Source organism: Pangasianodon hypophthalmus, chromosome 11 (genome assembly GCF_027358585.1).
Source record: "Pangasianodon hypophthalmus isolate fPanHyp1 chromosome 11, fPanHyp1.pri, whole genome shotgun sequence".
In the NCBI taxonomy this organism is placed as follows: Eukaryota; Metazoa; Chordata; class Actinopteri; order Siluriformes; family Pangasiidae; genus Pangasianodon; species Pangasianodon hypophthalmus.
This window is the reverse complement of record NC_069720.1, coordinates 17,255,567-17,283,327: the sequence shown is the minus strand read 5'-3', so window position 1 is coordinate 17,283,327 and position 27,761 is coordinate 17,255,567. Positions and strand designations below refer to the sequence as shown.

General features: G+C 36.5%; 1 protein-coding gene across 2 annotated transcripts; it reads right to left on the bottom strand.

Moving 5' to 3' along the window:
* Positions 1–316: 316 nt before the first annotated feature.
* LOC113528769 (kinesin light chain 1) lies at positions 317–25,922 on the bottom strand. 2 transcript variants are annotated; one of them, XM_026917474.3, is made up of 16 exons: positions 25,713–25,922; positions 17,817–18,072; positions 16,859–17,089; positions 15,334–15,412; positions 14,962–15,190; positions 13,789–13,876; positions 13,481–13,582; positions 11,646–11,819; positions 10,542–10,641; positions 7,972–8,012; positions 7,764–7,822; positions 7,253–7,361; positions 6,495–6,599; positions 2,791–2,909; positions 2,375–2,429; positions 317–1,361 (listed from the first exon to the last, which is right to left on the bottom strand). In XM_026917474.3, the coding sequence occupies exons 2-16, from the start codon at positions 18,063–18,065 to the stop codon at positions 1,278–1,280; spliced, it is 1,824 nt and encodes a 607-aa protein (XP_026773275.1). In that variant the 5' UTR covers positions 18,066–18,072; positions 25,713–25,922; the 3' UTR covers positions 317–1,277. The 2 variants fall into 2 exon arrangements, 1 of the variants encoding a protein (XP_026773275.1); XR_003402991.3 differs by lacking the exons at positions 317–1,361; positions 2,375–2,429; positions 2,791–2,909 and having other exon boundaries at positions 6,557–6,599; positions 7,253–7,360.
* Positions 25,923–27,761: the final 1,839 nt, after the last annotated feature.

The following is a 27,761-nucleotide window of genomic DNA, read 5'->3' as shown; positions in this document are numbered from 1 at the left end:
TGTTATTATTTTTTAAAAACTTTTTTATTCTCTGATTTCTTTCTTTATTAACTTTACTAACTTTTTTTTAAATTATGTATTTCTTCATTCATATGACAACAGTGGTTTTCATACTGCCTTCATATGCAGCCGAACTAATGGGAAAAAACTGGCTAATTAATTAAATTAAAAAATATTTTAGGTAATTTTGGAAAATGATATAGATTGTAGTGGGTGTAGTGACTTAAATCTCCGTGAATCAGAAAAATGAGCTAAATGAAAACTGGAAATAAATACTAGAAAATGGTATCAAACAGGAAACCAGGTAACTGCAAAATGTTGTAAAGACTGAAGATTTATTTGCTTATTTACTCTGCTTGTACATCATGAATTTGACCAGGGCACAAAATGAACTCCACAGGATTTCTGTTTTCCCTTTTAAGACAAAATAATGAAATTCACAGCTTTCTATGGTCCACAAAAACAATAGATATAAAACAGAATAAAACTGAAATGTTTTGCCTTACTTTGAAATGTCTGAAAGCAAATCAACAGAAATTTCCGCAGCACTCAGTGCTTCAACAACTATACAGTCTAATACAAACCTCTCTCCTAGTGACACTGACTGAACTATACAGATAATCAACATTTTTGTCATCTTTAACCCTGAGTAGCCCATGCAGCATCAGCAAAGACATTCCATGATGAATCCAACAAAAAAATTACATCTAACATTTGTGAGATCACACCTATTTTTAGGTATAATCTTCCTTACTTCTTTTTCTGTAGAACGAAAGGCTATTATAAGTGTCGCCCAATGCTACTGCAAATGATTGCCTTCAACAGCATGAACAACAACCCAGCTGTGCAGTACAGTGCACACAGCTGTGAAATAAAACAAACAAACAAGACAGTTTTAGGTACTTGACCTTCGTTTAGTCATCACTGCCCTTTTTTTTTTTTTTTGGGAGAGTTAGATTTCCCTGAGAGGTGTGAACATTCAAAAGGCGCATGGAGAATCAAAAATAATAGCCGTTTTCATCAAATAAATCACACTGCACATTTCATATAAAAATATTGTATAGGCACATTCCTTAGTTATTAATAACAGTAATCACTGGTTTTAAAATTCAAACATGATTTCAAGTTTACTGTACAGAAAAACAACCAACGAGTGGAAGAATTTCACTCACTTGTACAGGATATGGTACATGAGCTAGAAATATAAATGTTTGCATCAAGGTAAAAGAAAAGAATTTGTGTGCAGGCAAGTGAATATGTGTGTGTGTGTGTGTATTCTATTTTCCAGTGCTGTCGTATAGCTCCACAGTGCTGGAGCTCAGGGCTCGACTGTCTCTCAGCCTCCTGCCTCCTCTCCCACCCTGTGAACAGGAAAGAGTTTCAGCTTAAATCACAGAGAGCTACTCCTATTTTTGCTGGTTTTTGATACCTATGTTAACAGTAGATTTTTAAAAACCCTACAAAAATTATTCAAATTTATGCAAAATTGTATGTGGTGTTTTATGCAGTTTTATTCACATAGGTTGATGAATGACCAGGATTATGATTAATGTAGGAACTTAATAACAATAAAGTATAATCAGTCAAAAGGTCTTAGGTCTTAGCAAGGATTAGAAACATTACAGGGAACAAAAGCAAAAATTTTTCATTGAAAGTAATCAAAAATGTCAACTCCAAATAGTTCCAAATAGTGAAAACATTATTTTACAAATGCTTAACAGGTTAATAATATTACTTTCCAATGTGATATCTATGCTTTCATCTATGAATTCATCACTTCCTGTATGCCTGGTTACAGGAACATATGACGTTAGTTAGCTGATATAGCTAGGTTTTTTTTGGGGGAGATGATGTGATGACAGAAAATATTTTTTCCCAAAATTCTGCAAGCAACAAATCACACTGCAAAGTAGAATGATGATCTGAAAATGTACACACATTTCTATTTAAATGAAATGTTTGGTTTTATTCATACCCGAAGTTTCCTATAAGCAGAGTAGGCTATCATATGTACAGAAAGGTATTAATCATTCTTATTTCATTCTAATCGGTTTCCAGCTGAAGAGAGGAGCAGGAATGCTGGAGCAGGAATGTAAAAATATCATTTCTGTTCAAAACCAAAATGAAAAACAAATCATTTCTAATCCCTGTCCTGATTTATAGCCCAGACAGCTTTTTACTGCTAAACTCTGAAGCTTCCTGTTAAGCCACAGATCTCTATGACCAGGCACATTTCAGTAAGTTTCTACAGCAATAATAATTTCCTAAATTATTAAACAATATGTAAAACATGATCCTTCACAGCATGGGTGTCATCACAAATGTTGAAGTGGCAAACTGCAATGATGTTTTCAGTACTGATTTATTCACTTACCTCATACTCATCTCCTGTCCTGTTCAGGTAATTCAGTGAGGCTGCTCTCTTCAAGCTACATGAGATCAATGATAAAGTGCAGTTATTATATCTGTATCCAAATATCAAAATAGCTTCCTGAAATATCACACGAAGAAAAACACAATTTAACAAAGAAAGGAGGTCAGAAATTCTGGAAAGAGATTCTGTGGTAATCTGTATAATAGGACTGTCCAGTCTCTATAAAAATGGTCAGTTGATAGATAACTTAGAAGAAATGTGTGAAAAAAGTATGGCAGAAATGACATACTGTTTATTTAGACCCCCCTTCTGATATCAAGCAACACAGTCTGGTTCAACACAAAGTACTTTAGTTGAAAGAAGAATGTGGGATCTTAAACATTTGAATGTCTTTGTGATATGTAAAGAAATCTTACTTAGGGTTAGGGGAATCTTGCAGTATTGTTTCCTGCAGTTTCTTCACCAGCATCTCACTGCTCCTGCGCAGCACCTCTCGCATTTTACCCAGAGAACCAGTTCTTTTCAAAATGCCATCCTATACACACATGCACGCACACACACACACACACACACACACACACACACACATATATACACACACACACACACACACACACACACACAATGTTTGTCTTACGTATTATCCTTGGGAAACTAGGGTTACACATAGTTATGTGTACAAATAAACCTAACCTTAAGCTCAGTAATGAAAAGGAAACCGTTTGGCTCTTTAGGTTTTTCAAGTAAAAGCTGCAGTTTTTGTTAAAAAAAAAAAAAAAAAAAAGGAATGTGCCCACAAGGAAAAATCCTTGTTTTCCCCCTTCGAAAACTGCCAGATTTTCCATTCCTGGTGGGGCATTTGGTATATACAACAATATATAAAAACATGATCACACACACACACACACACACCTGAGGTAGTGTTCTTACTTACATGCAAACATTGTATTGTCATACTGTCAATTTATTTAGAAAAGAATTCACATGGACACCAAGGAGTCAGCTTACCATATGCTATTCTCTCTCTCTCTCTCTCACACACACACACACACACACACACACACATACAGACCACAAAGGGACTAATGAACAGCTCGGGTCAATCAGTGCATGCTGGATTACGACAGTGCTTGCAGTAAACCCTGTTCCCATGGAAACCAAGATGTAGGTCACCACATGAGAGTATGAGAGAAAGCCAATCATCAGCAATCAGAGAGCTACAAATCAGACAGATCAGTCCTTCATTTACTGGCTTGTGTCAATGAAATTAAGAAATTCCACACACTCCAAACAGTGCTGTCATACCATCCACACTGACTTTACTAGAGGTAAACACAACAAACACCATCACATACAAAGAAACATGTTATGCATCAAGTCTGTGCTGTATTAGCAAGGTAAAGGTAAATCTGGAGGAATTTCATATCAGGCATTTCCCACATCGATAGTGATTGTTCAACAAGGAACACTGCGTTAATAGGTTGTTTTCAATTTTATTATAATTTTATTATAAATAAATGATTTTATTTATTTCGATTTTATTGTCAAGTTGTGTTGTTCATTCCCCACTAAAAGAGCAGTTTGTGTGTTTAGAGCCCTCTGCTGCTTGAAAAGTGAATTGCCACTGACCCCACCCACTTTATATAAACTTTATATGAACTTTGTCATTTGCCTTTTAGGGGAACAGTCAAAAATTGTAAACAAAAAACTGGCTCCTTTTTTTCAAACCTTTTACATTTAGTTATTATATTTTATTACATGTTACATTTATCTGAAAGGATAGATATTTCTAAAGGTATTACCAATGGTGATGCCAATGATAAAGCAATAAATGCTAGAACTTCTCTTAAAAAAACAAGTCAATTAAGGATAAAAAAAAGGTTCAGGCATATTTTAAAAGACAAATTCATCTTTACAGTATAAACATTATTACTACAGCACTGGGTTTCAACTGGGTTAATGAGTTTAGTGTAAGAAGCCCACCTCCAGCTGCCATTTTGAGCACAGACTTGTCCTCAGTCACGTTCTTTTCTTTTTTAAAGTAAGCTTCTTTTGCAAACACAATGGCTGCCTCCACCGGTCTGCCTCGCTCATTAGCACAGCACATTTTTAAAGCCTTTGCCGCCCCACACTGAGATACGCTCGCTTTGCAAATGATGTCTCAAACTTCCTCTTAGTGTCTGAAACCCCGCAGAAAACAACTTGCCACTTGATTCTTTCTTAAGCGAATGCACACTATTAAGTACAAGAATCAGTGTGGACTACTACATGCCTATATAAGCTTTGACTCATTAAGATAAATATCCTTGAATTCAAAGTCTTATAAGCATTTAACTTCATTTATTAAGACTAGAAGACAACAATGGTCTTAACTCATCATTCTCGATTCTCAGATTTGTGACCCATATTCCACTTTGAGGTGAATTACTGTGTCATGTATTGCATTCGTTTGTTCATTTATTTATTAATTCATTCATTTATTCTTCTGCAGTAACTGACCCATCAGGTGGATCTGGAGTGTTCATGGGAACACTGGGCATTGAGCAAACAGTACATAGTAGGATAACATACACACTAGGGGTATATCTCAATGATACAAATATTGGCATTTGTGTCTGTATTTGGATTTAAACTGAGGTGGGCATGGCCTAAAGTTCATAATTCGACTCTGCTAAAGATGTGTGCAAGACTGTTTTTTTTAAATACTGCTCACACATTTATTATTTTCATTACTTATTTATTATTTTTCTAATAAATTTAGTTTGTTCTATTTCCCAAAATGTACACAAACTAGCATCCTAATTTAAACCATCATGGTCCTGACCAGGCAGTTACTAAGGATGAATACATGCACAATACAATCCACGTATATAAGTAAGCTGGTGAGGGGTAAGGGTCTTGCTCTTTGGCAGTCAGGGGATTTAAGCTTACAGCCTTCAAGATCTGGAATAAGTATCTTTAAAGTTCTTTGCATTTGCAGTTTCTTCATACCCACAGCTTCACAAATGAGACCTTAGGTTTGTTTCTTGTAAGGGCAGATAGTTCCAACCACAGCATCCACCAAATCCGAATGGGACGATGTAAAATTAACTAGGGACCACATGGCTAATTATGCCTCTGTATAATGATGCACTGCTGAATAAGTATGGGGTGGATCACACTGGTGGTGAAGTTTGGCTTGAGAAGAGAGCAGCACTACTTCTAATGGCCCAGATATGACTCTCCTGGTCATACACACATCCTTTTCTTAAAGAAACAGTTCAGTGAAAATGTATATTTAAACAATTTATCACTCCAGTATAGTCGTTTAGTTAAGACGTTTAGTGACTGATGTGATTCTAGAGTATTGCAATTGGAGCTATGACATTAATGTAACTGATTACACTCAGAAAAAAGTTTTCTTCTAAGACCATGAAGAGCTCTTTAGTTTGTCCCTGGGGAAAAAAATTAAAGTTTTGGAGCAACCATCTTAGACACATAGAATTACTTGTTCCTCACCAAAATTGTTCCTCCTGCTCTAAGGCAGACAAAATAGAGACAAAATGAACAGTAAATGATTTCATAATTACACTGAAGCGCTTCACAACCTTCCTTATCTATTCAATATGTGCCACTCTCTCTTCCTGTCACACACACAAACACACATCTTTAAGACAGCAGTGAAGCAGTCAAAAACAGATAAACTAAATCATCACTAAATTCTATCCTTATCTTTAATAGGCAAGTATTAGGGGGACAGCCGGTATAAATGGGCTAGCAGCGTGGTCTTTCAAAAAAAAAAAAGAACAATAATATCACCAACATTCATAGTAAATATATACACAATGACATGCAGTAGCAAAATCCTGCCTGTAGCAGTAATCAGATTTGGACTAATTTCTTTCTAGCCCAGACTGTAGTTTCTTTCCCCATTTTTGTGCACTATTGGATGTGTATAATCATTAAGAGGATTTATACATTTTAGAAATATCTAACCCAAGACTGATTGAGTTTTTTATGAGAACTAAGGCTCAGGTCTGTGTGCGTCTGTGTCTGCATAACATTGTACTGTATAGTTTATAGTGTACAGTATACATATGTAACCAAAGTGTGTGCGAGCGTGTGAGTGAAAAGCACTCACCCCACTCCACTCCACATTTCCATCATCTCCAGATTCATACTTAACGCTGTAATGAGAAGAGCTTCTCTTCCGGCCGGCGTCCTTCAGAGGCTCCACTGTGGCTCCCTGATGCAGACACACACATGCATAATAAACAAAGCTGTATTCAGAGATTAAATAAGTTACTGTTGATGTAATATAAAGTAAAACCTTAAAAAGCCAAATGTTTTTTATGCTACTCTTCTAATTACTTTAAGGCCATCATTAATTCAGTTTAAGAAATGACTCAGTGTAAATCAGGTGAACCATCTGATGCGTGTTGTGTTTGGCATGAAACTTTGGCAATACTACTCTTAAATAAGTAGTGCTAACCCTGAATAAGAGTCCTGAGATGAGCACAGGAAAGTCTTTATGATTACAGAAGCAGTTCTTAGGTACAAATCTGCAGTATCCAGATGAGACTATCCACTGAAGCAATAGACTCTGGACACAGGCTGTATTTAGGAAGAGCATTTCTTTAGGAAATTCATGTAGGACCAGCTACTGCAGTGGAATGTGAGGGCAGGATGAATGAGAGAATCAGGACGAATAGTTGAAAAGTGAATAGCTAAGAGCAACTGAGGTTTGTGATGTGTATTTGTAATGCTCCTGTCATTAGGAACAGATGTGTGTAATTAGAAGTAAGTGGTCATGTGACAGATCAGGTGATAGGATATTCGTTAGTAGATTTGTCAGAGGATTCTGGGAAATGGTGGTTGTTTTTATAGATGGACACTGACCTGTTTGCGTGTTCTCATGGCGTACTCCTCCATAATTTCTGCCGCTTCATTTTTGCCTTGATGTCGATACAGAGCTCCGAGACTCCTCATGGCACTGTTTAGTATAGGGCTATGAACAAAATCACACACAACACACTTGGTCTAAGCCCAAATCTCAGCAAAGGCTGTGAACAGTTTGATTATTTTATTCTGTCTCTATGGCTCAGATAGTTTTCACAGTAAAACATTTTTTCTATGAAACAAAATACTTCAAGGGTTGAGATTTAACCCCTTTAAAGTCCCAGCAGGTGTCACTCTTTTAACTACATTTCATTTTTACTATTTATTATTTTCAGTGTGGTTACTGAATATTTCATAGTAGTTATATAGGGTTAGATGAAATGATATGTAAAGTAAACCTGCACAAACACACAACTTCTGGAACATGGAGCTGTAATTGGATGTGAATGTTAATGCTGAAGGGACCTGCTTATGTGGACTTGGCAGTGTAATTAGCCCTTGTTTTGCTCACCTGGTCACCTGGCAGCCTCTATATTCTGCATAATGAATGTTGTTACCCGCAGTCGTGCCCTGAGGGTGAGAGAATGGAAGAATAAAAACACCTTCAGATGCGAGTCAGTGCAGTTTGGCTCTGTGTAAAATTTACATGATGATGCATAAAGGTGAAAAAAAGTGACTGTGGGTTCTCTAAGCTATGACACATTTGAGGAGTGACTTACTCTGCCCTCCTCAGCGTACATCCAGACAGGTTTGGTTTCAGCTAGAAGGAAAGAGACAGGGATACGGGTTCAAAGCTACGATATTAATGTAGTGCGGCCATGATGGCGAATTTCCCTGACTATACACTTACAGCTGACCAACAACTCTAAAGTGTCATCAGATACAAATAACCTAATATAAAACTGATTTGAGTATCCAGTGGTGAATTATGTAGTATATCTGTAACTCTGAATGTTAGACATGTTAGAAAGGTCTATAAAATAAATTTTTAATTTTAAAACAAAGGCAAAAAACAAATCAGAAGGAGAAAGTCAATCACATGCTGATTTATTGAAGCAGCAATCAAAGAAATCAACAGAATTAATTTAAACCATGTCAATAAATAAAGACCATAAACACAAATATGTTTATATTATTTTTGATCAGACAGATTGTGTGTGGGATGACAAAGAGGAGAAGCTGAAGCAATAGTAACATCAATTCAAATAAGTAAAAAAGTACAAACTACAAAGAGAGAAGTAAGAAATAATTAGAGAAGTAAAAATACACATTATTCACATATACATTCATATACAGTAACAATGCCTAAGAAAGAAAAAAAAAGCAGCCTCAGTCATTTTGAAGATAATATTGTTCCAAGTTGATTCATTTGAATAGTTTTAAGACAGAATTATTCTGCTGTTTTAAGAAACTATGCACTCAGTGTCACTGAGCCAAACAATGTCTTTTAAGGTAAGTGTGATTATGACTTGCAGTTGTACAATTTTAAAATGATAGCAGTAGCATTGTGCTAGTGCTATATTAGCATTGAGGAAAGTTGCCAAGATCCCCTTTTTACATCAAATTGGGCTACATTTGGATCAAGGTTTCAGATGGACACAGCAACGATTTTTTAGGATCTAGTTACTAAGTAGTCCACAGCTGCCACAATTGTATTTTAAAGCAAGTAACTGAAGTTAATTCTAATCGATTTCAGAAAGAACAGGCTATGGCAAATAACGGTAAAGCATGTCAGGTGTCAGGTTTTTTGGGCAGTTTTTGAGATGTAGTTGGGCTGGAAATTTTCCTGAGACCTGGCAACCTTAACATTGTGTCTTCAGTACTAAGAAATACATTAGAAGTTCTGGCTGATTGACTATGTGTGGGGTGAAGAAATTGTGTAAATTCTATTTTAGGGCAACACATTCTTTTGAAATTGTTAGCACCAAAGTGTACCATATCATCACCTTTCAGTGAGGTAAACATAGCAAACATTAAAGTTCCTCTGCTGCTGGGATTTTAAACCAAATTTCCAACCAGTCCATATACAGTGTGTATGATATGTAAGGACTAAAACAGAACGGGTTGGTGTGATGTGTTACCACCCTGAAGTTGATTATTTTCCTATAGCAGCACATCCTGAAGTATTTAATTCTTCTTATACACAGCAATTTGCCAATGTAATTTTTTTTTATTAAAGAATGTTTTATCCATTTATAGTTACACTGTGGAATGTCCACGAAACAAGTTAGTTCCTGTAGCACTTACTTTATTACAGCTAGAAATATTTAAAAAACGGAAGGTTACAGTTTTACTATTACAAAGCAACATACTTCAAAAAAAATGGTAAATAAACGTCTCCTCACAGAAAACTTCATATCAAGGAACACACAGTTTTAAAATCAATGTATTAAGTCACTGTGCAAGTTGTTAATATAGAACAATAACATATTAGAACGAGCACATTAATATAAACCTGTTGCGTATGTTATGACTGAACTACATTCTGAATTGTGCTGTTATTGGAAAGAATAAATAAGTAGCATAGTACAATTTGTAGTAAAGCCGTTTCCACACACCCTCCTTGTGTACCCTTGCTGTATATCAAACATTAACGTACAATCTTTTTATATGGAGTTAAAATAGTATAGCTTCACAGACATTTTCCGTCTGTTTATTTTAGACAATCCTACAAAAAACTTGAGAACTCTGACAAATGAAGTTTCTTCAAGTTAGCCAGGTAACACAATAATGCAATTTTTAGTAACACTCGGTCTTCAGAACATGAAGGGGTCACTCAATAATCAGCTTGAGCTTCTTTCAGCCAGGTCTTGGGCTGTTTTTTAAACATGTACATAACATCGCAAAGAGAAAGAGATAGAGTGTGAGAGGCCAAACAGTAACAAAGGTAATAATCTAATCCAAGAGAGACATAAATATAATCAGTAATCTAGTGATCTAGGTGGAGGGATTCATATCTTAATTCAGCACATACTGTATTTTCAAGGGAAAAAACATTAATTACAAGAGACGTAGAACAAGAACATTATTGCATTTTCTAATTATACTTGCAAAAATAGACTAGAAATTATTAGATAAAAAAGGTTTAAGGCTACTTAATATGTTGCGTGTTCAGTGATGTATACGTTCTGTTTAGTGAAAAGATGATTAAGCAGCTATGACTTGTATAACTGTTTTATCTCATTACCAATGTTGATTATTGTGTTAAAACTACAATTTTATTGTTTCTCATGGCCGTTCCTCTTGTCATGGGCAGCATTTGGGAATCTCAGAAGAGCAGAATACTCACCATCTACTGTCCCAAATTCCTTCTTGTGAGCTTGTGTAAGAATCTCTTTGTACAGGATCTCAGCCTCCTTATATTTACCCTGTTTCAGATAGCATGAGGCCTAGAAGAAATGTGAAAAAATACTGTCAGATGTCAATGGCATTACAGACATGTGTTTGAGAGAGAGAGAGAGAGAGAGAGTGTGTGTGTGTGTATTTGTGTGTATGTGTGTGTGTTGAGTAATGGATATAGCATATTGCAATAATTACAATCCAGATATTTAAATAGATATTTGAACTTAACCCTTCCCCCTATAAATGACCACGTTCTACCCTTTGCATGTGAACTCACAACATTCCAACTTTTATGCAAATCCATACAATTAATCATGCAGCTGTTTGAGTAAATTAAGTTCCTCCCTGGAAGGATTGCTTGGCATGTGGAAGCCACTTTATTTATAAATTCGAATATGTTTTTGATAATAAGTATTTTGGCATTGATGTTGGGAAGATATGCCAAAAATTCTAAGGACTACTTCACAATAGTTGGTCTCAAATATTATGCAAGTGCTAAAAGCCAATTTCAGGGAAAGAATCGTTCACAAGCTGTGGGTGAAAATGGGTTCGAGCAGGCCAATCTTGCTTTCCATAAGTAGCAGGAGGGAGTACTGATCAAATTTAATGGCTCTACAACTTACGGTTTGGTCTACATGATTTTTTTAGGGATGAAAAAAAGAGGTAGAAGGAAGAAGAATAATCAGAAGAAGAAAAATCAAAGAAGAACAATAAGGAGAATCAGAAGAAGTATCAGAAGAAGAACAATAAGAAGAATGAGAAGAAGAAAAATCAAAATAAGAAGAACAGGAAGAATCAGAAGAGGAAGAATCAAAGAAGAACAATAAGAAGAAGTAAACAATAAGAAGAATCAGAAGAAGAACAATAAGAAGAAGAACAATAAGAAGAATCAGAAGAAGAACAATAAGAAGACGAATCAGAAGAAGAATGAGAAAAATCCTAGCAAAAACTATAGGGTTCCAAAAATGTTGCTCCTTGGACCCCTAAATATAACATTGATCTGGAAAAAAGGGGACTTCAGTTATCATCCATGTCTAGTGTGGATACTCACCAGATTGTTCTTTGTTTTGGCGACATTGGGGTCATCCTGACCCAGGTTCTTCTCATATATGTCGAGGGCTCTGCAGTAGTAATACTCCACCTCATCATACTTGCCCTGGTTCTGACAAACCAGTGCCATGTTATTCAACTGCTTGGCCACATCTGGGTGATCTCTGCCCAGGACCTGGACACCAACAGAGAGACATTTTACAAAGAAGAATGGGCATAAATATCAGAATTCTGCTGTGTAAAAGCTGTTAGAGATATCTAACTAATTGTTGCCAAAGATGGTTCTAACAAGTATTGACACAGGGGAGTGAATACTTATGCAGCCAACAATTGTTTGCTTTTCTTGTTTAATTAGCCTTTGTTTTACAATTAAAAAAAAAACTGTTAGTTATATTGTGTAAATCAAATGGGAAAAACCTCAGTTAAGTCCCTTTAAATTGCAGGCTGTAGTTCAACAGAGGTAAATACTTATGCAAGGCACTGTACATAGATATGTACAATGGGACATGCTGTAATAGGAAAATAATCACAGATGAAGTGGTGTGTACAGAGCAATGTGGCAAAGCTAAGAATTTTTTAAATCATTAATTAACAACATATTGTACTTTTTACTCATTTACAGACATGTATAATGTAGTCTTGTTTGCAAACTAAGTTAGTTCCTATTATTACTTGCACAAGTTTTAGCAGCTATAAACAATTGTTCTCTCACTAGTGAATTTTTTTCTCTCTTTTGAAACTAATAAGACAGAAAAAGCAACTTGTCATGTTATAGAGGAACCTTAAAATCCTGAAGACTTTCCCTTGTTGGAAAACTTAAAGGAACAGCTTTACCTTTGACTGTTGACTGTTACCACTCCAGTAAATGCTAAATAAATGGAAAACATCACCATAACTGCAATTACACACTTTCAAAACCTCTGATTATGTGGAGTGTCTGCCATACAAGTCACTGTGTAAGCTGTTACTATAGACACAATACGGTATTAGAACGAGTGCATTAATATAAACCTTTGATTTGCCTTGCAACTGGAACTACTTTCAGAAGTGTTGTTATATCAAATTAATCAACAACTTCTCAATGTGATCTAAATTCATAGTATGGCCCCAAAGTAAGAATTTCATTGTACAGTGCCCCTCTGTGGATATGACCCTAAAATGAGTAAAATTATGCAAAGGGGGAAAAACTGCAATTAAATCCATTTAAATTGCAGGCTGTATTTCAATGGAAGGCAAATAATTATGCAAGGCACTGTACATAAATATGTACAATGGGACATGCTGGGAATACAACTTGGGAATGAGTAAAAGTATGGATATTATCTCAGACTGGAACTGTCATAAGTATGCAAATGTAGCATCTTAAGAATAAAGTGACGTGAAGTAAAAAGTAAACAATATTTGTAAATATATGGGTGCAGTAAGGACATAAAGGTGGATCTCAGGTTTGATTAAGGATTGATTGTTATGATCGTGGTATTTCCTGTTATAAAAACGTGCAGTTACTTTCTCTATGTACATAGAGAGAGTAAAATCTCTATGTACTATGTTACTCTCTCTATGTCTGCACATAAATCTTCTCTTCCAGATTCATACACATTATTATTTTCATTTTTTTTATTGTTAAGTCTTACTATTTAAATGTTTTCTGTTCTCATGTAAGGTATGTATGTATGCATGCATGTACCAAGAGCACCTTAAAAAACCACAACAAATTCCTTGTGTGTCTACGCACACACTTGGCGAATAAAGCTAATTCTGATTCTGATTTTGATTCTGATTCTATAAAGAATTATAAAAATGTCTGGAGCTGATTTTTTGAAAGTAATTAGATACCTTCTCCCTCAGCTCCAGAGCTCTTTTACACAGCGGCTCGGCCTCCACGTACTTCCCCATCTTCCCATGCAGCACTGCAAGATTATTCAGCGTAGCAGCCACCTGCACAACACACAACACTTAAAATAGTACCACTGTGTGGAGAAGAGTGAGAGTTCGCTGTCAGACTGACTGGAACTAATGAAGCCTGACCTTGGTATGGAGTTGACATGTCATCAATGAAACTATTCAAGTTCCCCTTTTCTTTTTATACTGTCTAGTTTTCTGAGTGTGTATGTGTGTGTGTGTGTGTGTGTGCTGGAACTCACCGAGGGATGTTCCTCACCCAGAGTCCTCTCTCTGATAGTCACAGCATCATACAGGAGACGGGACGCTTCTTTGAAATTACTCTGGTCCCTGTATTACAAAGAGGACAGAAGCAACTCAAATTAGCTTAAGTGTATCTGTTATTACGTAACACAGTCAAAATAGTCTTATTGTGTTTAAGTTAATAATCTGTAAAGGGACCAATGCAGCCTTGTTTTATAATTAGAAATTATGTCCTTGCTTATAATTTTACATTTTTACAAAAAGGCAGCAATACTGAAAATTATCGTATGCTGAGCTCAATTTCTCTAATGAAAAAACTTTAATTGTGTTAAAGCTAAAGCTAAACTTTTTATGTGATTTTAGCACTGCAACATGAGCTGTTATTGTTAATGACAATTTTGCACTGATGAATTTGTCACTTAATAGGTATTTGTTCCTGTAATTACCTTTATGTAACTACAGAGAAGTACGAGTGGAATGAAACCATATTAATATTAATATAATATTAAACATATAATATTTATGCATATTAATAACCCTCTGTGAAATAAACAGCCCCACATACAAGAAGGGCATGTCTCAATGTATATAACAGAAATTATGGTCAGGTCATTTTTAACCTAAAAATAATAAGGAGAAATAAAAGTGTTTAAAAAAATCCCTGGCCTGTAAAAATTAAATGGATAAAATTAAAAAGGTGAAATGAAACTACAAGGTGAATTTATTTTCTACCCATCTCTTCACACAGCCTTTCGTCTTACTATCCTTGTGAGGTCCATCCATTTTTGTCCATCCAAAAATGCAGCTCATTAATTGTATGCCTACACCTCACTCTAACCCTAACTTTAACCATAGTAACCAAATGGAAATGTTTTGGTTCATTTAGTTTAGGGCTTTTTTTTTAAATAAAGGCTGAAGTTTAAAAAGCAGTTTTCTTTGCAAGGACCAGCCAAATGTCCCCACTAGTTCAAAACTATAAGATATTCCTATCCTTGTGGGGACATTTGGTGCCTAATACAATATAACTGAATTATAAAATAAATAGAAGTCTGCATTAATAGGACATTCATTGTTAAGTAATGAACACACAAAAACCTGAGAGTTCATGATACATGGCTCATGATACATTTGTGTAGCAACTGTTTACATGACTGTTTTAAATGAGAACTGGCCTGTATACAAGAGCGAGGATGTTGATCATGGTAGCTACGTCGGGGTGATCATGGCCCAGAGTCCTCTCCAGGTCCTCCAGAGCCTGTTTACACAGTGGCACTGCCACTTCATAGCGGCCTTGGTTGGCATATTGTATCACCAGGTTATGGAGGGTTCTGAGGCGGTCAGGGACCTCATAGCCCCCCTTCTGGGCTGCTGCAATTGCCGCACTGCTTGCTTGGCGCGTTGCTGTACACACAGACGAAATTCTTAATTCCAATGAGACACATTTCCTTCTTCAGAAATGAAGCTGAGAAACACTTCTTTCTTCACTTCAAAGATGTCAAAAATGCTCATTTATTGCGAGATGCAAGATGATAGAAAATTCTTACTTCCTGGTTGACTTGACTCTTCATCGTTAGGGAACAACTCATCCAGAACGTCTTTTGCTATCTCCTCGTTTTCCCCGTCCTGCCACAAAAATCCCTTTTATAACAACCTCAATATGACTCTGATTAGTATCACCATTACTCGCCTCTGGCATTCTTTTCTATTAATTATCTCCAAAAATCGATTACAATTTTTTTGTAGAATTTAAAGTAACTATGAAATTAAGTTAATGTCATGTTTATGAATTTAATATTGGCATCAAATGGCATTCCACGTTTTTTTATGTATACAGGCCAAAACATGACTTTCAGCATGATATTGTGGTTACATCAAACTCTCAGATAGTGGCACTGGACTTAATACTGGTCCTCGCTCAAACCAATATCCAGCAAGAAGTAGTGTACTGTCTCGGGTCTAAAAGCTGAACACCAATTTTAACTATGTGTGCATAACTCAAGTCTCAATATTAAGAATTTATTGACACTTTTGCCTTGTAAAAGTTTGCTGTCAAAGGAATGGTGGGAAAATGGCATTAAAGTAAGACATGCACGGATTTGGTGCTCTATGAAGCACACATGCGTAATGATTATGAAAACATGGCCTGAGTGTCTTGTGGCTGCTTCCCATATGTTTACATGTAATACAAGCACCGGTTGAGAAAAAAAAACAGAAACACCTAGACTGAACACACCTAACTGATTCACTGAGAGAGGAAGTGAAAAACAAAGTGGGAGTGAAAAAGTAAGAGGAGAGGAAATATGGTGTTTTTTTATAGGTATAATTTTTTCAAGACATCTATCATGTTTAGCAGATGCACAATTACCTCAGCTGTTACAGGAAGGTTATGTGAAGGTACACTGTACACTTGAAGCTAACATAACAACAACAAAATATCAACCAAAATAATTTCAACTGCACTAGCAGAAATTAGTATCACTGTAGTGACGAAATGTAAATGTTACAAGCTTTAAGATTTGCTGTGTAATGACTTATTCCACACAACCCTACGCATAATAGAGCCACCCCCATTTTTAACAGTTGGCAAGGTTTTCTTTTCATCAACTGCTACTCCTTTCTTTCTCCAGACTATAGATTGATGTAGAAAAAAATAAAAACATGAAAACTTGGAGTTTTATCAAAAATCTTACCAAAAAAACAGACTTTTTTTTTTTTTTTTTTTTTAAATCTAACTATCCTCTTAGATTTACTGACCTTAAAACATATTATTGACTAATAGCACCTGCCTGCTTAAAAGTTTTACACACTATGTCTTATATTGCACTATGGTTGCTGCCATATTGAAAACTTCTTACTTTCCACTTGATAGTGAACACAGCATTATGCCAGGGCTATAGCAAATAGTGAACTACAGCCTGAAATTACAGTAATGTTATTGTCTTGAAAGTACTATAATATGAAATTAATGGATTTTGTGTTCATTTTCCTGTAGGCCTTTTGTCTAAACATAGTAAAAAAGTTCACTGCTTTCGGAGCATTGTGTGAGAGCGAGTGTGTATGTGTATCTACCTCTGGCAAGGCTTCCTGGTCATACTTCTTGAGCTGGTTCATGAACTCCAGGTGCTTCTTCTCCTCCTCCACCTGGGCTAAGCTCTGCTCACACTTCTGCAGTTTCTGCTGCACGTTGCTCAGTTCATCCCACAGCCACTTATTTTCCTGGCCAAGCCGACGCACCTGAGCTCGCAGCTTCTGTTTCTCTGATTCCACTGCATTCAGGTGGGCAGCCAGAGCCGTCAGCACCTGCAGGGGTAACACACAGCGACTGATCAGAGGTGTTTCTGCACCACACAGAGACGTCTGTTAATGCATCCCTCAATCCAAAAATGTCATTTTAAATGGGCAACTTCTTTCTGATCAATAATTTTGATTAGATTCATCTACTTGGGTAAAGACAAATTCAATTTCCTCAGCTGTTAATACATTCAATGCCTATTCGCAACCTCATTTCTACTAAGAGCAAGCTGAGTGAAGTGCCCCCTTTATTTATTAAAATCCAACCAGCTTTTCTTGCTATTTCTTTTTACACCCCTGTTTTTATGTCTTTGTCTTTATCTGGATCCTGCTCTAATTGCTTCACTTCTTTCATTTACATTTACATTTATGGCATTTGGCAGACACCTTTATCCATAGCGACTTACAAAAGTGCTTTAAAGTCTATCAAAAAAACATTCTGATACTGGCTGTCTAGGTCACAAACTAGGAATACCATCAGTCCAAAAACTCTGTTGGGGAGGTAATAGACAAGCGCTCAGACAATACAAATTTTTAAAGTGCTAGTTTAAGTACTTTATGAAGAGGTAAGTCTTTAGACGTCGTTTGAAGACTGCCAGTGACTCAGCTGTTCAGACATCTAGGGGAAGTTCATTCCACCACCTTGGTGCCAGAACAGAGAAGAGTCTCAATGCATGCCTTCCTTGTACCCTGACAGATGGCAGGACCAGTTGAGCAGTGAGAGCTCTTTCCTCACCTTTGCCTCCTCCAGACCTAACTCAATCATCTCCACAGACTTGTGCAGCAGTGAGGATTTCTCATGCACCAGGCCAGCCTCCTCATCCTTGTTCAAGCACTTGATGATGTCCATCAGACTCTGCAGCATGACATTGTGGTCACTCTTCAGTGCCTCCAGGCCCTGGATCACCATCTTTGTTTTGGAGATGATCTGCTCCTGCGTTAGTCTCTCAAGCTTCTCCTCACAGCAGAACACCATGTTGGACATGCTCCCACTGGGACAGTTTTAAAAAAAAATGAGTGATATGTTCACAGATTTCTTTGGAAGTTTAACATGATATGACCAATAATTACATCGCTACATACTGTGACTGCAAAATGTTTTGCAATGTATTAATATTAATGTATTAATGCAGTCTGTCATTTGTAAAATTATTTCTAGACCATATTTCTAAAACTGTATGTCATAATATTATCTCAGATATCTCAGAGATCTGAGAAAAATAACAAACAACAAACTTAGCAAACAATGAAATTCACCTATTTGTCAGAAAAACTTGCTGTTTGTTTTAAACTTTGAACTAAAAGCTTACAGGAAAGTTAGTAGTTACAAAGTCCAAGTTAACATTTAATAAATAATCTTTAGCCCATAGGCATATCTTACTCTGGGGACACTGTCTGTTTATAACCACCACTTTTTTGAAATTGTAGCCCGTTTTATATAAAAGTTTTCAGCTGAAACTTGTCCGAACACTTTTTAAAAATCATTTATAGCTGTGAAATCCATTATAAAATAATTCAGAATATTAAAAAAATCATGCTTTACCTGTCATTATAAAGACAATTTAATCAGCCTGTGTGATCACGCTCCTTAGTTTGCTTTCTTTTTCTTTCTAATGGCTCCCAGTGAAGACAATATTCAGGCAATGTAAAGGACGTGCAGTATTTTTTAAGACTTACAAATCGTTCCCTGAATTGTGAACAGTTTATAAAGCTGGTGTGGATTTGGAAGTGGGTGGCGTGGTGGAGAGTTCAGTTACTGTGAAGTTTCAGACCCTTCAGACATTGTTTGTCCTCTGGGTTCTCTAAAGTGTGAAAACATGCAGATAGGTGAATTGGATATGTTAAATTTGGCATTCCATGCGGGATGAATCTTCCGTTCTTCGAGCCCAGTGTTCCCAGGATAAGCTCTGGATCCACTGTGACCCTGAGCAGGATCAAACAGTGACTGAAGATGAATGAATGACTGAAATGGAAGTGTATCTTGAGATGCGTTTAAAGTAAAACACTTAAGAATAGATTTTGGTGCACTTCAGACCTTGTTTGTCATCGATCACACAAGTGTTTTTGTCCCATCTTTCTTATACTCATGTCCTCTCTTATCAAAGCACACTTGTACTCCTTAGCAGTGCTTGTGTAAGACACTCACGTGGTTGAAGCCTGAAAAGTCTCGCAAGATTAAATCCACTGCAGTTCAACATTAACCAAGGACTGTCATAATCTTTTTACTAAAATATTCAACCAATCAAAGAATAATCTGTCCAAACTGTCACAACAGTGATGGAACCATCTTGAGCTGGTCATTCTTTAACACTCTTTCACATGATGCAATAAACGTTGGGTTGTAATGATAACAAGCAAATAAAGGCACAGCTAGCATAACATGTCCCTGTCTTCGTCAACAACCATGGTGTGTGTATATACAGTACACACTCCTACGCTCATTCTCCCTCTGAAACTCACATGCAGTACTTGGGAACAGTGACATTAAGGATTAAGTGGGAAAATGACATGTTTTATAATAAAAAATATTATAAAAAATAGAAAGGGAAAAGGACACGTTCTATAATATTTGCCAGAATTCTTCTTATATTATGGCAGCTATAATAAAACATCTGCTCAGAGGAGAAACTAATATTGCAATCTTGATTTGTTTCTCAATACAATTCAATTCAAGAACAGCGTAGATTCTGCAGCATTTGCACTCACCCAAACCCCTGCATAAAACAGAGTGCCACTATTCCTCCTTTGTTGTGACCACACACACACACAGATGAAGCAAGGCAACTGTACAGAAGAAAACCAGTAGAAACAACACTGGAAAGCTGAATGAATTTTAAAATGACCCAAACTCCACTTGTAGTGAGAAAGAACAAATCGGTATGTACTGAATATTAAATTAGCAATTACTAAACAAACAAAGACTAATATATGAAATGAATGAATGGGTTGAGTGAGTCATGGTGGCATGTGACAGGCTAGTCACATGAATGTGCATGTAATAATCCAGTTTGCAGAAATGTGTAGATAATTTGTGTAATTTAATAGTACACAATTTGTGTCCTCTGTTCACATTCAAGACTTGTGTTTTGTCAGACATATATATTCATGGCATGTATTATATAAGTAAGTAAGAGTAAGATATTCCTTTATTTGTCCCGCAGTGGGGAAATTGCATATGTATTGCATATGCATCAGAGGATCACAAAATTCAATCAAACAACAATCTAGTGTTTTGAAGGCAATATTTTTCCAGTACAGACACAGTCACTTTGCAGTAATGTAAAACTAGATCTCATAATTTCATTTAAATATAATTCTGCCATATGGTGTGTGTGTATGACAGAAATGATTGAAATGTCACAAGATCTTATTTTATTTTGTGATATTCCTATTAAGAGATGCAAATTTTGCTTTGGACTGATTATTTCTCACCTTATCTCAACCTGGTGCATGGCCGTTAAATAGTCAGGATCTGAAGTGAAATGGCCACCCCCACCCCCCACACACTTCCATAATAATAGTTTGCTGACAGGAAATGCTCCATTCCACTGCTCTCAATGGTAGAATACAGGCATTCATATACTAGGAGACTTATTCAATGATTTAATTGATATGATAATAATTTAGCAGGTACTTCTTTTTTCATGTACAATCGGCTTAGGTATGCCCTTCGAGCATATGGGGTTCCTTGGCAATCTAAATTACAAGAACATCCAATGCTTAAGGTATTCAATCCTCATGTACAGCAATGTTCCTCAGCTTCAAGTATTTACAGTTTTCCACTAGAGGTTTCATATATACTGTTAGGAATAAGCTCAGTCTGGTCTAAGGACCTGAAACTGGATGATCTGGATGATGGAATGTTTGAAAGTTGTGTATGGGACGCAATCAATATATTGTGTCTTCAAAAAACCCAAATGACCAAAGTAATACACTGGAAATTTCTGCATAGGATTTATTTGACTCCACTCAGATTTTCTAGATACATCCGACCCATTCTCCAGTATGTACTCTTTGCACATTAGGAGAATTTGGCACATTTTTACATTACTTCTGGTACTGTTCAGAGTTATTTAAATTTTGGCATCAATGGACAGCAGTTATATCTGTCATCTTACACCATAATGTTCCATGCTCAGCTTCTGTTTTTCTTTTGACTGATTTCAGTTCATCTTTCAGTTTTATCAAAAATGCTTGTTTGTGCATTGACAGCTGCAGAAAAACTGTTAGCCAACCAATGGAATCCTCCACACTCTAGAGACAAGCCCCAAATCCATCCTAATCACAAACTATTGAAGCTTGGCAGAAGAAGTTCCTTTCAGTGGAGTCTTTATTAGATCCCTGCTGATGGATACCCTTATTTATGTATTTATTTATCTATCTGTCCTTTTTATTAAGACAAGTTGAATCTAGAAAGAGAAGATTTTCTTAGTAATTAACTAAATTCATCCTGTGGTACATACCACAATGAAAATGCAATAATTGAAAGCTGAGTGTACCTTATCCAGAGAATAGCAGGAGCCCTCTCTACTTGAACTTTCACCTTTGTAATTTAAACCAGAGGACATGCTGGGAAACTACACCTATGTTCATGAGGCATGGGAAATGATGACATTTTATTATTCGTAAGATATGTATGAGCAGTAATGCCATGCTGTTCCATGTATCTGTGTCCTTTTCGTTTTATTATTTGTAATTACATTAGTTGTAATATGTATTTTTGTTTCAATCTCTATATGAAATTGACAAGCATGAAACAGAATGCAAATCTTTCTCATATGAAACTACAGTGTCTGTTGAAGAGTCAAAATCTGACATATTTCACTCATTTCCTACTTTTCATGCAGCTTTCATGCACTGATTTTACCTCAATGTCATAAGACCCGTGCTTGTGAGCAAAGGTAGAGTGACTTATAAATGAGAGAGAGAGAGAGTGAGAGAGAGAAATGAGAAATTTGACCAAAGAGATATAAAGGTGAGCAATTTTGCAGCTAGCTGTTTTGAAATTCAAAATTCAAACAAATTCAGCCCCTCCCTTCAGAGTTCCAGCCAAAGCCATGTTGCCTAAACTAGAACACTTATATGCTAGAGTAAGGCAGAACCTTTTGAATTCACTGCCATATTTTGGTAACTTAGCCTTTGGCAGCTGTTTTTCCAATTTCTCTGATATGCATTTTCTGTTATTAATTTTCCAATAAATCATAATATACTCTTGCATTGTGGTATTTATCATTGCATTGGTATTGAGGTCAGAAATTGGCTATTGTGACAACTCTAGTACCAAGCCATCAAGAACACTGAGTACCTTCTACAATATAATAGCAAAAATGCAAATATGTATAAATAGCAAAAATGTGAGCAGACTGGGGGCCCAAGCACTGGTTTGGGAAACACGTTTGGTCTAAAACACTCAGTGATCAGAGGTTCTGAGTTCAAATCCAAGGACTTCCAGAGAGCCATTGTTGTGTCTTTGAAAGACCATCTTGATTATCTCTGGAAGTTTGGATTGCAAACCATATTGGATAAAAGTAATATATGTAGGGATCTTTAGTTCATGGTCAGGCTAACCTGGTTCTTTCTAATTACAAACTATCCCACATAAGCTATGAAAAAGAATACCCTGAATGAACATATATTACACAATAATTGAAACGTAAAAGAATACACACTCACCAAACACTTTGTTAGGAACACCTGTACACCTACACATTCATGCAGTTATCTAATCAGCCAATCACGTGGCAGCAGTGCAATGCATAAAATCATACAGGTGCAGGCCAGCAGCTTTGGATAATGTTCATGTCGGAATGGGGAAAAAATGTGATCTCAGTGATTTTAGCCGTGGCATGATTGTTGGTGCCAGATAGGCTGGTTTGAGTATTTCTGTAACTACTGATCTCCTGGGATTTTCACACACAGCAGTCTCTAGAATTTACACAGAATGGTGCAATAAAGAAAAAACATCCAGTGAGTGGCAGTTCTGTGGACAGAAACACCTTGTTGATGAGAGAAGTCAATGAAGAATAGTCAGACTGCTTCTAGCCAACAGAGAAACTCAGATAACCACTCTGTACAATTGTGATGAGCAGAATAGCATCTCAGAATGCACAATACATCGAACGTTGAGGTGGATGGGCTACAATAGCAGAAGCTTGTCGGGTTCCACTTCTGCCAGCCAAGAACAGAAACCTGAGGCTGCAGTGTGCACAGGCTCACCAAAACTGGACAACTGAAGACTGGAAAAACGTAGCCTGGTCTGATGAATCTCGATTTCTGCTGAAGCACACAGATGTTAGGGTCAGAATTTGGCATCAACAGCATGAATCCATGGACCCAAAGTGCCTTGTGTCAACAGTCCAGGCTGGTGGAGGTGGTGTAATGGTGTGGGGAATGTTTTCTTGGCACACTTTGGGCCTGTTAATACCAATCAATCATCGCTTGAATGCCACAGCCTATTTCAGTATTGTTGTTGACCATGTGCATCCCTTCATGGCCACATCTTTTAATGTCTACTTCCAGGATGATAATGCACCATGTCACAAAGCAAAAGTCTCAAACTGATTTCATGAACATGACAATGAGTTCAGTGTTCTTCAGTGGTCTTCCCAGTCACCAGATCTGAATCCAGTAGCCCACCTTTGGGATGTAGTAGAACGGGAGATTTGCAGCACGAAAGTGCACCTGAAATATCTGCAAGAATTGCATGATGCAATCATGTCAACATGGAGCAGAATCTCAAAGGAATGTTTCCAACATCATTGGGAATCCATGCCATGAAGAATTGAGGCTGTTTTGAGAGCAAAGGGAGGCCCTACCCAGTATTAGTATAGCGTTCCTAATAAAGTGCTCAGTGAGTGTACATTCAGACATTATAGGTACAACAATACGCTGCATTTGTAATTCTGTAAGGAATAAAACATGATAGCTGGTTACTAAGCACAAGTTAATTATTTTCCAAAAACATGACATCTTGATGGTTTTTACTCTTCTCATACCGCAACAATTTGCCAACGGAAATCAATAGTGCTGTGGTATAAATGTGTGTAATGAGCAGGAATAAAAAAAGCATTTTTTCTAAAGCAGTTGCAGTTATATCATATGCTGTAGTACACACATACTACTAGTATTGTGTACAGGCCGCTGTCTATCTTTACCTCTGATGATACCTTGGTCATAATAATCCCATATCTGCCTCATATTGGCTTTTCCTTACTTACACCAGGCCAGAGTCCACCGTGTTATTACCTTCCAGAAAGCCCAATCCTGCTTCGTCATCACATAAACACAGACATGTCAAGCTCCATGAAAAAGCACTCCAAAATTACCCATGCAATACAAAGCAAATTATTCTCTCTGCCACACATACAAAGAAAACGGTGGTGTTTAAGATACAAAAGACTTCATGTAATAGTGCCTTAGTTTAAGAAAGAAGACTATTAAGGGCTACGCAATATAACCAAAATAAGCAAATATATTACCATATGCTGTGATTGCGATATACCTTGCAAAGCATTAGACACCTATCAGTGAACTCTTGATGCGACATGGTTAAATATAAGCCTGCATTATTTTGACTGAATTCATTTCTGGTGATTGGATCATGTGAGTGCTCTGATTCATTAAAACCACCAGAAACTATTATCAGAAATGTCTTAAATTGGGCAGGATTCTCACAACATTAAAAAAAATGCTTATTTCAGCCTTGTGCTATACTTATCAGTATCTCAAAGCTCACATTTGTAACAATGATTAACAAAAGACTCACCATGCAGCCCAGATTTCATGTTTTCACTATTAACTTAGAGCTTCATTAAAGGTTTTACCTAGTCTTTATTAAACTATAACATAATACTGAAAGATATTTATTATGTACTAAATTAAAAAACTAATACATAGAAGATAATTGTAAGTGGGTTCATACAAGAAAGGCTTGTCAAATTTAGACACATTTTCTGCTTAAAGGAAATAAAATTAAAAAATGTGTGTGATATAAACAACAGTGCAGAATTGTTGCTTGTGTGCTTTAGACAGAGACGGAAGCAACACCACACACTATCATTGGTAGCCATGTTGATTCATTTTGGTCATTTACCACTTTAATTAGCGCTGTTTCAGTATTGTGATGAGGTCTAACTCCCGACAAAAATATTTCATGTATCTGTTATAGATACATGAAAGCCCTTCCCGTTCTGTTCTGCAGTGCATGATGGTTTTTATGTGTTATTGTAAAAAGTGTCCATTGCCCCACACTTCATATTTCGCCCAGTATGGTCAATCAAGTTGACTTTCTCAGTGAGAACACACAAGAGTTTACTCACAATTTGTCTAAATCAACATATATATGAGATCCGAGATGCAGCTCTGGTAAACGTGAACATGGAGAAACACTCCTTATGGTTTTCATCTGGTTTTCTACCAGGAAATGTACAGAATAGGCTATATACCCCTTTCTGAATAAAAATCTGAATTAGAATTAATCAAAGAAAAGAATTATTCAAAAGTGAAACTATTTCCATTTAGTGTTAGACAGTCTTTTGAGTAGATTTCGATTTAGAGGTAGAAAGGTCTTATGACTATGTTTAACAATGATCCATGTACACGTGTTTAAGACTGTGAGCACAAAGTAACATACCGGTTACACTTCACAGATCAGCAGCTCAGGTCCAATAACAGCTCATGCGTGTGTGTGTGTGTGTGTCTGTGTGTGCGCGAGACGACCCGGTTAACGGCAGTCCTCCAGTGTACCGACATCCAGAAAATCCACCAGCACAGACAGAGCAGCAGCTCCAGTAGGCGCAGTAGACTGAGATCTGACCTGCTATAGTGAGTAACAGGAGGAGGGAATTGTGTTTACACACAGGACCTTGTTCAAAGGAAACGCCCTGCTGTTCACTTCCACCATAAATTTCAGTGCAGTAAAAGTTCAACCGTGGAACACTTCTAATCTCAGGACCACGTTTAAGTTGTGTCCTCAACACGAAAGCTATCTACATTCTCAGATACCTTAAATTTCAGCTTAATTAATGCTTTCATGCACAGTGTCCACACTCATGGGAGGGCAAAATATATATATATAAAAAATCATAAGCTTCAAATCACTTTACTATACTTTAACATAAATCATCCTGATTTCTCTTTATACTATTTGCAATTCACAATGCAGCATATCACTGGTATAGCCAGTATCTTTACCAGTAACTTTTGTGTCTTTACAAACTTTCCACACAAATTAAGTTTTAAAAAAAAATGTGCCATACACCAATGAAGGCTTTAGCAATTTTTTACCGCCACATTTTTTTTAATCTCCAAAGTTTTTTTTTTAAAGTTGAAAATCAGCTGCATCCTGCACCAGTCCTTAACGTTGTAAATGTACATGTGAAGAGTATTGCTGTATTAGGTTAAAAATATATACATTTTCTATCATTTTTGTCATCAACATTAAATATTTTAGAGCTGAATGTTAACAATATTTCTTTATAAACCCCCTATAATGTTTTATCTTCTTTTTTACTCATGGTATTCCTACACCCGGACAATCCATCTACTTTTTACTATGTGATATTTAGAAAAAGTCAAAATGCATATGACATCTTTGCCAGTTTATTTTCCACCTTCCTTTTTACTTGTTTAAATTAATCAAAATGTTTAAGAATTTCTAATAAAAACTTAAAATAAACTTGTCTATGAGGTTGCATTTAGAAATCTTGTCCTTTCTACTAGCACATACCAGCTGGCAAAGTGGTCTACCGGTTTGACCTGCTGAGTCTGTGTTTGTGTCTGTGCAGCTGGTAGCTGGACTTATCAGCAGGGTTTCTCAGCTTGATCAAGGAAAACTGTCTTATTCCTCATATTTGTACCCCTGGTTTTAATGTTATGGTGGTGTATATTATGTACTACTTTATTTATATGTTCATACTGTAGCTTAATGATCTTATTTTAATTAATATCAATTTTATTTGAAATAGAAAAAACTCCCTGAGATGACATGAGGAAGAAACATTAAGAGGAACTAAACTCAAAACGATTCCATCCTCTTTTGGGTGGCATGGGAGAGTGGGAATTTGATCATTAGCCTACAGTAAATGTCATATAAAAAAAAGACAAACAGTATTAAATGTGTTGAAGGGATACAGAATGTTTGATGTGGTCGTATTCTGAAAAGAGTCCTGGGATGAGCAGGGGACAATTTTTATGACAGCAGGAGTTTCTAGGAAGTCTATGTCTGTGGTATCCAAGTGAGATTATCCACTGTAGTAATCACAAAATAGCTCTAAGCCAATGTCATGTAAGATCTGAGCCAGGAAAGAGCTATTTCCTTAGCCTCAACAAAATTTTCTAGTCTATCTAGAGGAATATTTTGAAAAATAGTATCAAAATCTGCACTCAGATCAAGTAGTACAAGCAAAAATATGCATTCCTTACCAGAGGCCAGTAGTAGGTAATTTACTACTTTAACCAGTGCTGTCTTAGTACTGTGATGAGGCCTAAACCCTGACTGAAAGATTTCATGTATGCACAAAGTTGCTGAGCCAACATTTCTTAGATGTTGGAGATAAAGGGGATGATGGATAATGATCTATAATTTTATAACTCACGTGGCTCAGGGTTAGGTTTCTTATTCAATGGTTTGATAACCTTCAGCTTGAAAGATCTAAAGTCCCACAATGTAATGTGACCGAAG